This window comes from Lolium perenne, chromosome 2 (assembly GCF_019359855.2).
Source record: "Lolium perenne isolate Kyuss_39 chromosome 2, Kyuss_2.0, whole genome shotgun sequence".
Classification (NCBI taxonomy): domain Eukaryota; kingdom Viridiplantae; phylum Streptophyta; class Magnoliopsida; order Poales; family Poaceae; genus Lolium; species Lolium perenne.
This window is the reverse complement of record NC_067245.2, coordinates 207,859,096-207,867,735: the sequence shown is the minus strand read 5'-3', so window position 1 is coordinate 207,867,735 and position 8,640 is coordinate 207,859,096. Positions and strand designations below refer to the sequence as shown.

General features: G+C 41.4%; 1 protein-coding gene across 14 annotated transcripts; it reads right to left on the bottom strand.

The window, feature by feature from the left end:
• Positions 1 to 3,216: 3,216 nt before the first annotated feature.
• LOC127334684 (uncharacterized) lies at positions 3,217 to 6,813 on the bottom strand. Of its 14 annotated transcripts, none has more exons than XM_071826432.1 (7): positions 6,359 to 6,813; positions 6,125 to 6,279; positions 5,696 to 5,843; positions 5,415 to 5,540; positions 4,407 to 5,345; positions 4,169 to 4,239; positions 3,217 to 3,933 (listed from the first exon to the last, which is right to left on the bottom strand). In XM_071826432.1, exons 2-5 carry the CDS (start codon positions 6,150 to 6,152, stop codon positions 5,339 to 5,341), a joined length of 309 nt encoding a protein of 102 aa, XP_071682533.1. In that variant the 5' UTR covers positions 6,153 to 6,279; positions 6,359 to 6,813; the 3' UTR covers positions 3,217 to 3,933; positions 4,169 to 4,239; positions 4,407 to 5,338. The 14 variants fall into 14 exon arrangements, 3 of the variants coding, with proteins under 3 accessions (XP_071682533.1, XP_071682535.1, XP_071682534.1); XM_071826434.1 differs by having other exon boundaries at positions 4,407 to 5,342; XM_071826433.1 differs by having other exon boundaries at positions 6,378 to 6,813.
• Positions 6,814 to 8,640: the final 1,827 nt, after the last annotated feature.

The window sequence follows — 8,640 nt, the reverse complement described above, 5'->3', positions numbered from 1 at the left end:
TCTAATTGATCCATTTGATCAACAAATGCTAGTGGCTATGTTACTGGTTAATTCTTGGCTGATTTAATTGCTTGCCCTAGCTACTGCTATGGCTTATACTTGCTCTAGCTGCTGCTCAAGTGTGTGTGTGTGCTGCTGTTGCTATCCATAGCACATTGGACAATATCCAATGGCTAGGATGCAATTGGTCAAGCTACTGGTTGTTTCTCAGTGATGCTATAGCTTGTCCATTTGATGGATTACCTTGTATTTATGCTTTGGTGAATTATTTATGGATGAAGAGCTTATGTAGTGTTGATTATATGCATTGATTTGTATGAATTGATATCTCCATGATCAATTGGGAGATAGTTAAAATCTGAATCCATTTTTGGATAATGATAACTTACAGACTTGGCTTATTGGATGGTTTGTGACTGATGTGACCACAGTAGCCTTGCTACTGCTTGGGTTGCTCTCACTGTTGGATTAATTCTTGTTGGCTACTCATCTTTGCTAGCATAGTAGGAAATCATAATTAATATGAATGCCACTGTGTTTGCCTGTGAAGAAATAAATAGATATTCTGATGGTTTCTTGGCTAGGAACTTGCTAGGTGGTCTTTGTACTTCTAGTACCTATGTATCCTCTACTTGTTGATATCTGTGCATCTATACTTGTCTATCTGCACATGAATAGTATCTGGATGATATTGGGATCTAGCTGCTCTATTTCTGCCAGTAATCCTTGGTCAAAACCAAGTAATGACAACCCCCATGAGCATCTGCTCATGCTTATGCCTTGTGTCATGCTATGATATGGATTGGATCCATTGGATCCACTCTAGTTATATATTATACCTTATTCCAGCTCCTAGATGGCTATGTTTAGTTGCTGTTGACCTTCTGCTTGATGGTTTTGATCACTTGCCCTGCTCTAGGGCTGGACAAAAAACTCGAAACTTGGCGAGTTAAATGAGTGCTCGTTTGCTCGACTCGTTTGAACTCGGCTCGTTTTGTTAACGAGCTGAGCTGAGCAGCAGTTTTTGCTCGTTAAGGTTAACGAGCTAAACAATCGAGCCGACTATATTCGTGAGCTACTCGTTAAGATTGGTAACAAGTTAGGCTTCACCAGTTTTGACTGGGAGTCACTTTAGTTATCTCAAATTTTGGCAGGAAGGGGCCAAGCAAAATAGTGCTCTTTAACCATGCTTGAAACTCCTATAGTAGGATCTAAAAACCTATGCTTCCGCACTTCCGCACCAGGCAATCAACACATGTTTTCTTTGCATTGCATCCTTAACGATCCTTAACGAGCTGCTCGAGAGCGCTCGTAAAAACATAACGAGTCAAGCCGGACAATGATTTCAGCTCGTTATTCTTAACGAGCTTAACGATTCGAGCCCTTAACGATCACGGGCTTAACGAGCCGAGTCTTAACGATCCGAGCAGCTCGTTAGTCCACCCCTACCCTGCTCCTCCTAGCTCCTGGACCATCTTGCTTAAGTTCCCATATCTCTGGGTGGTTTTGGTTGGTTGGTTTTGGATGAATGGATGGTTTCTATGGTTGTTCTTGGTGTTCTTGAGCAAGAACTGGGATGAACTAGCTACTGTTCATTGTTGGTTGCTGGTGGATGCTTATCTGGTCGACTTGGTGAATTATTTCAGCTGGTTCTACCCTTTTATACTAGCTGCTGGTTCTCCGTTGCAATGACACACATACATGTGCACTTCTTGGTGACTAAGCCATGGTTGGCTTGCTATTGAGCATGCACATCAGCTTGTGAGCTGTGTGTGTGCTTGTGGTGGAACTTGAGCTCATGATTGCTCAAATTCTGGTCTGCTGGTGCTTATCTTGCTTCTGGCAAGGTTTTGGACAGTGACAAGTGTCCTTGACACTTGTATTAACCCCCCATGGCTAGTCTCTCTTATATTTGCAGGTTTCAACTCAAAGTGATCCACGGAAAAGATATTTCAAGACAATTAGCTTAGGATTTTTGTATATGATCCAATTATTGTAATCTTATTTTTTTGTATTTATTATTCTATCATTTCTTGTATAATGAAAATTGTAAAGACAATGTAATTTGTGTGTATGATCAATAAAGCTCAAGGTTTTGATTATAAGCTCTTATGTAAATTTATTATTCACTTTTGAATTATTTGTGTATGTATGATGTGATTTGAACTATGAATTCATAATTCATTTATATATTGTTTATTTATTACTTCTTTTGTTTGAATTTAAATATGAATTGCCAAATCAAATATTCTCCCAAAATTTCTAAGTTTCAAAAGAGGTCATGTCGAAATTCATAAAACTCACATTGCTCTAACCCTAATAGCAACGAGAGAGAAACCTCGATCCCTCTTAGGTTTTTATGCAATAAGGCGCGAAAAGTTCCCTCATTTTGCGATGAAATGCACATCCCATTTCTAAATCTACCATTCGTTGTTCCTATGTTCTGGGATATTACACGGGCCCTTGGGAGAAGCGAGCAGACGCTTGACGCGACCGCGCATCGTCCGTGGAGACGCAAACGTGTCGCAATTTTGCATCGCGTTTGCATCTCTGCGGACGACCGGACGATCGGGACACTATGCGTCGCCCCGCTGGAGTAGGGTGCAGGTGTATTTCCGGTCCGCGGTATATCGACTGTTTGTGTCGGCTCGGTGGAGATGCCCTAAAGGTATGCATGAAATTTAAAACGATACTAAGCAACTGGCGTTGCTGCCATCCAGATGGCAGTACCCAATTTTCTTGCTAAGAAATTTCAGATGTGTTGTCATAGTATTCAACCAACTAACGTTTCAAAGGGTGTAGACAGGTCAAACGTACAATGTTTGACTTCTAGAGAAGCCAAAAGTTGCAGGGTACGTAGTTCGAAAATGTGCGAGTATTCATCAAGCATAGAGCTACTGATGCATAAGGTTTAGTTTCAACATATGCATGTATTATCGGACTTCCATTTCAGATTTCAGGCTACGATTTTCTGCTGATATTTTTGAGAGAGATCTATATATTATTAAGGAACTAGTCGAATGCCCGTGCGTTGCTACGGAGCATAGATATTCTAATAGTGTTAAACATGTAGGATTCTCGTGCATATCAATCATCGTTGTCCAAATTTTGAGCGGAGATCTATTGGCATGCATTGTAATCAGCACCAGCCTAAGTCAACAGCCTAACAAGTCAAATGTGATCACAGAAGATCTATTTTATACTCCCAGCTAACAATTCAAATAAAATGCACACATTTTTCTTCAGACAATGGAGCAACTTATGATCAATCAATTGACACCAGCAGCTTGGACCAACAGAAGAAGAATGCGCAAGTGTATGCTATACCTACCCATACAACACCAGTGTATCTCTAGATCCCGACAACCAAACTCATAAACGATTTCTTTCATATGCAACAATCAAACTCAATTTCAACACAACATACTCGGTTGATTTGAACTTTATCAGTGGGATGCTCTCCCTGGCATGCCTGAACTCTCGGTAGAAGGAGCGCGTGGGTAGATGATGTCGTAGTGATCACCTCATTACCCATGTGAAGCAAGGTCAAACTCACAAATCCAGGACCAGTGTAGATATTATCTTCAGCACATCCTACTCCATAGAGTCACTCCCCTTTGAGGCGTACTTTAAGCGCTCTAACCATGTCCGCTCTCATAATACGGTCGATCTTTTGTGAAATCTCTTCCATACTGGATCTAGAAGTTAGACCAAAGTGAACCTTTTTTGATAGAAAAAAATAGGCCCATGTGTTCCACTTAGGAAATACATATTCTGTTTATACATCTGGTTAGTGATTTAACCATATGTACAAAATTCATGAAGGGATATATATTGCTTCAATTCTCACCTTCGTTCAAGCCTGCTTCAATTCTCACCTTCGTTTAAGCCTATCATCTCATATGATTTTTTTATGACTTGGTACCTCTAAAGCTGCAACAAACAAAAATATACATTTACAATCTTCATTGGGCATAATTATCAATCAAAGGTCATGTTTTAATTAGTCCTGCATCAAAATTTATTTTAGTAGAATAATAGGATAAGCCCGTGGGAAAATTTAACATGGTACGGCAGAAATACTTAATACAATAAAATCTATGTCAAATTTGACTTCTAAGATAGCTTCGTAAAATTTCCAATCAAACTCCATGAATCAGTGTATCACCTGCAAGGTATGTGTTTATGAGTATGAAGATCCTTGTATTTTTTAGCAAGCCCATAATCGATTATATAGACCTACAGATGAAAAAGAGCATAGGTCGTTATGTTCTGCTCATGTCTGGATAAAGAACTTGGTTTTGTTAGATGTTGCACATTAAAGAACAAACACTAACGTAAAGTTTATGCCGAAAACAACTCTAGTAGATAACATGAATCCGATAACCTTTTCTGACAAAGCACACCTGATTAGCTTTCCAGCCTAAGCCCATAAGGAAATTGTCTGGGTCTGGCTTTATGTCATTGTGAAGATATAACCATGAACTATGATGATAATTTTACATGCGCCGCAACAGCGTGTCACCTCATGGAGAAGATCTTGGTGATGCAGCTGGTGTTGACGGCGTGTCATGGGAGGGCATAGGATTCTGAAAATGGGTATCCAAAGTCAATTTAAAAAATCGGCTTCCTGCAGACTCTTGCCGATGGGGTTGCTGCACTGGCCGCCGCCAGTGAATCCTTCATTGGAGGCTGGAGCGAGCCTGGAGGCCTTTCGTTATTATGAGAGCCCAAATGTTAAGTGGAGACCATTCTTCATCACACTCACATAAATATAATTTCAGATTGGATTGGATAGAAAAGAAATAAAACGAAAAATAGTAACTCAAATAACATGCATGAAATGCTGTATTCATGCACACGCACATGAATGTATTCATGCACAAGCACAGATCATGGTAATTTACTGCTTCAACTTTGCACACATCCATTTGAAAAGGATCAGTGGTAAACTGTATTTACCATATAAAAAACCAGGAAAACAATTCAACGAAATCCATTTATACATGCATCAAATAGCTAAGAAAGTTAAGTCAGAAGCACTAAATATGAAATTATTGAAATAGCGCGTGATAAATTCGCTGACTTGATAATATAATTTCAATAATATGCACAACCAAAAAATAATATGTATCAATGCAGATATCAAGGCAGGCATAAATGAAAATGTTGAGGAACCTAGACACACCTGAGGTGCTTGCATACCGCGGCTGCGGTGCCACTCAGACCAGGCAGCGACTGGCATGCACAATCGACCAATGCCACCGCCCTCGACTCCAACACATCGCCCCTTCCTCCTTTGCTCGTATCAACACACTGAGGACCCTATCTTCTTGCTTCATCTTCTGTGTAGGTTAAAAGATGATGCACGAAAATAACTTAATTCGTTAAAGATATCGAGATATTATACTCACTTTGAATCTCCCTGATTATCTGGATGAGATTCTTCACCAACATCATTAGCTTCATTAGCATTACTTAGGAGCATCCCCTCCCACATACACTGATTTTGATTTTTCATGATGTCACACCAGGAAGATCTGAAAGAGGTGGCTCCGCAATTGAAACCAACTGATATTGCAAGAACGATCCTAGGAGCAGTATAATTTACTACATTTTTCTATCATGAGTAAAACCATCAATGAGAGTATGTTCTCACTAAATGATGCGTTGGAGATAAATTGCCAAATCTTACATGAATGAATTGACATGCCCAACTATATCCAACCGAATGAAGTTTCCCAAAAAGCAGACCTTGTGAATTACCAAAAACTGCAGATAATTTACTACATCATAGGGCAGCATCGCTCGACCAAACCTCCCAGATTCATAAACTGCAGGAGCTGTAGAAGAAGAAAAGAACATTAATGATTAGTAAACTGCAGGTTTCACGTTGTAAGTTTTACTGAAAATAGCCAAACACCTAAGATATATTAATAATAGAGCAGCATCGCTCCACCAAACCTCGAAGATTGGAATCTCACGAAGCTGTACAAAAACCACGACCAAAATCGTCCAAAATGACCGTGGACAGCGCCGATGCTCTCGTGTTCGATCTCAGAGGCGGCGACGAGCAGGATAGGGACGATGCTGTTGAGCGTTGAGGGCCCGAGATCGGACGCACCTCCATCAAAATTGAAGAAGGTGGCCATCGCGGCTCCTCTGCCCCCACCGGTTCAGCCCCAACATGGTCGGTTCGTTCGCCGCGGTGCCGGCCGATGGCGTTCACCAGGCAGATGTCGTCATCTCTGCCTGATCGTAATCTCGGGGTCTTCCACCCTGCATTCGGACAAGGGCCAGCGCTAAGGTTGATTTGAACGGAATCGAGAAACGGGGGAGAGAACTCGTGTTAACGAACCCTAGGCCTAGAGAGAGACCCGTCTATGCCACCATGGCCATCCTCCACCGAGCCTAACTTCATCTCTTCAACCCGTCCCCATGGCCGAGCAACTACTATCCCCCTCCATCTCTTCCTCCAGTCATAGATCGGAAGCAAGACGCCGCATTGCCCGAGCTGCTCTCGTCGCTCGTCGCCGTGCGCCTCTGTCTCACCATTATCTTTCTTTGCGTAGGGAAAGTGGGAAACACAAGGAAGGGGAGTAAGTGGGATTATTTGCATCCGGAAATCACGCCAAATTATTTCAGATCGGGCTGTATAGGAAGGTTGGGATATTGTTCCGATTTTCTTTGTCAAGCGGGGGGTGGGTTGGTTACCAAAAAAAGCGATCGGACAGTCTAGGTGGGTTGGATGTTGAGGTGGGATGACTGGACGGACAAGATGCTTCTAATGACGATCACCAAACGCGTTGAGTGTCAAACGACCAACTCGAATTTAATAGTAAAGATAGATGGTAAACAACTTATACACTTTAGTCGTAATATTCAACCAACTAATCTTTCAAAGGGGGTAGGTGGGGTACAATGCCGCGTAACAAAATATATTTCAAAACTGGAAATGGTGACAAAAAGTACCAGCTCCGAGTCCAACATGGTAGGAGTGGCCCAACTTGTAATTGAATTTAAACAAAGAAAAGAGTGTAATCTGATAATAAAAAAAGTAGCAGGTCACATTCTCGAAGCAAAATATGTGCTAGAGACGGGAGAGAAGTGAGTGTATGTGTGTATATGTACAAATTTACGTCTATTCTGTGTTTTGCAAAAAAAAATGCTAATATATGTATGACGTGGCACATTTTAGCCGCAGAGGAACAATACACTGTTCCAAAGTTTGAATTTAAAGTGCTAAAATAAAAAAGAATACTACTAATAAAAATAAAAATACAACAATAAATACGTCTGGAGAAGACATGCAGTATATGTATGCTAAGTTTGAACCCACAATATAAGATTATATAACCGGGAGTGGCACATGGGAGCATATGCTCCTTTTATTTTAAAATGCATGTTACACATATTTTGAAATTTTAAAAAAATTGATACGAAAAATTCGCACGTACATCTTTACGTGCCACGTGCTCACAAAGTCGTTTCATGAAAAATCGACTTGTCATGTAGCGTGTGTAAAAAAGACAAAATTCAATGCTAAAAATAAGGTTTTTCAGAAGATAAATTTTCTCTTTTTTACATAGATCAGAAAAATATTGGTTCCTCGCAAAACTGAACACACATATATTGTGGAGGAGATGTACATATAGAATTTTTTGTCAAATCTTTTTGAAATTTTGAAATTTTTTTTTTGATAGAGGGAGGATGCGTACCCGGAAGCCGAATTGAATTTTTGTATATAACCTACAAACAAAATGAAAAATTGTACGGTTCACAATATAAGGGGTAGTCATATATTGTTCAATGTATTACAAAGTTCTACTTTTTTGTGTAGAGGTCACGTATGGTCGTATTTTTTCTTAAAAAATCGCACGACTAAGTAGCAAGGTAACATTTACGTCCATGATTTATGTTAGTTTTTTAAAACTTTTGAATAGAATTCTTCTGCACGTAGGTTCTCCACCAAATTTCAAGATCTATGTTCGCTACATTATCTCTCTTTTAGCGTCTTCTTTGCAACATGTTCTCCGAGTCCAACATGGGCTGCATTGCTCTTTAAACAAGCATTAAACACGATCCGACAGATCTGATCTGACCGCCATAGGCCCCCATGTTCTGGTCGAATCTGAAATTCATGTTCCCTAAAAACAAGAATCTGAAATTCATGAACACCGTCCTTGTTGTTGCTCGGGTTAGGGCATCTCCAGCGGCGCGACGCATTTCGGACGTCTAAACGAACGCGTCGTGTCCGTTTGCGTCGGGCCAAATGGTCGAAACCGTCCGGGCGTCCGTTTGCGTCGGGGGTGGCTCTAGCGGCACGACGCATAATTTTTTTTTCATTCATACGTCATAATTTACATGATAAAAAGAACATAAAAAAGCCAGAAAGGCGTGCTAAAATACGCGCTGTCTACTGGTCGTCGTCGCTGACGAGGTCAATCAGCTGCGGCGTCGGCCATGGAAGCTCGTACGCCGGCGGTGGAGGAGGTACCGCCGCACGGGCAGGAGGCTGTGGCCAGGGATCCCACGCTGGAGCAGCAGGCGGAGCGCGGACGTTGGAACGCGTCGGCGTGGCCGGAGGAGTCGCCGGCCTCCCCTGCGCGAGCGCTGACTCGCGGAGCTGGATTGCGAGCC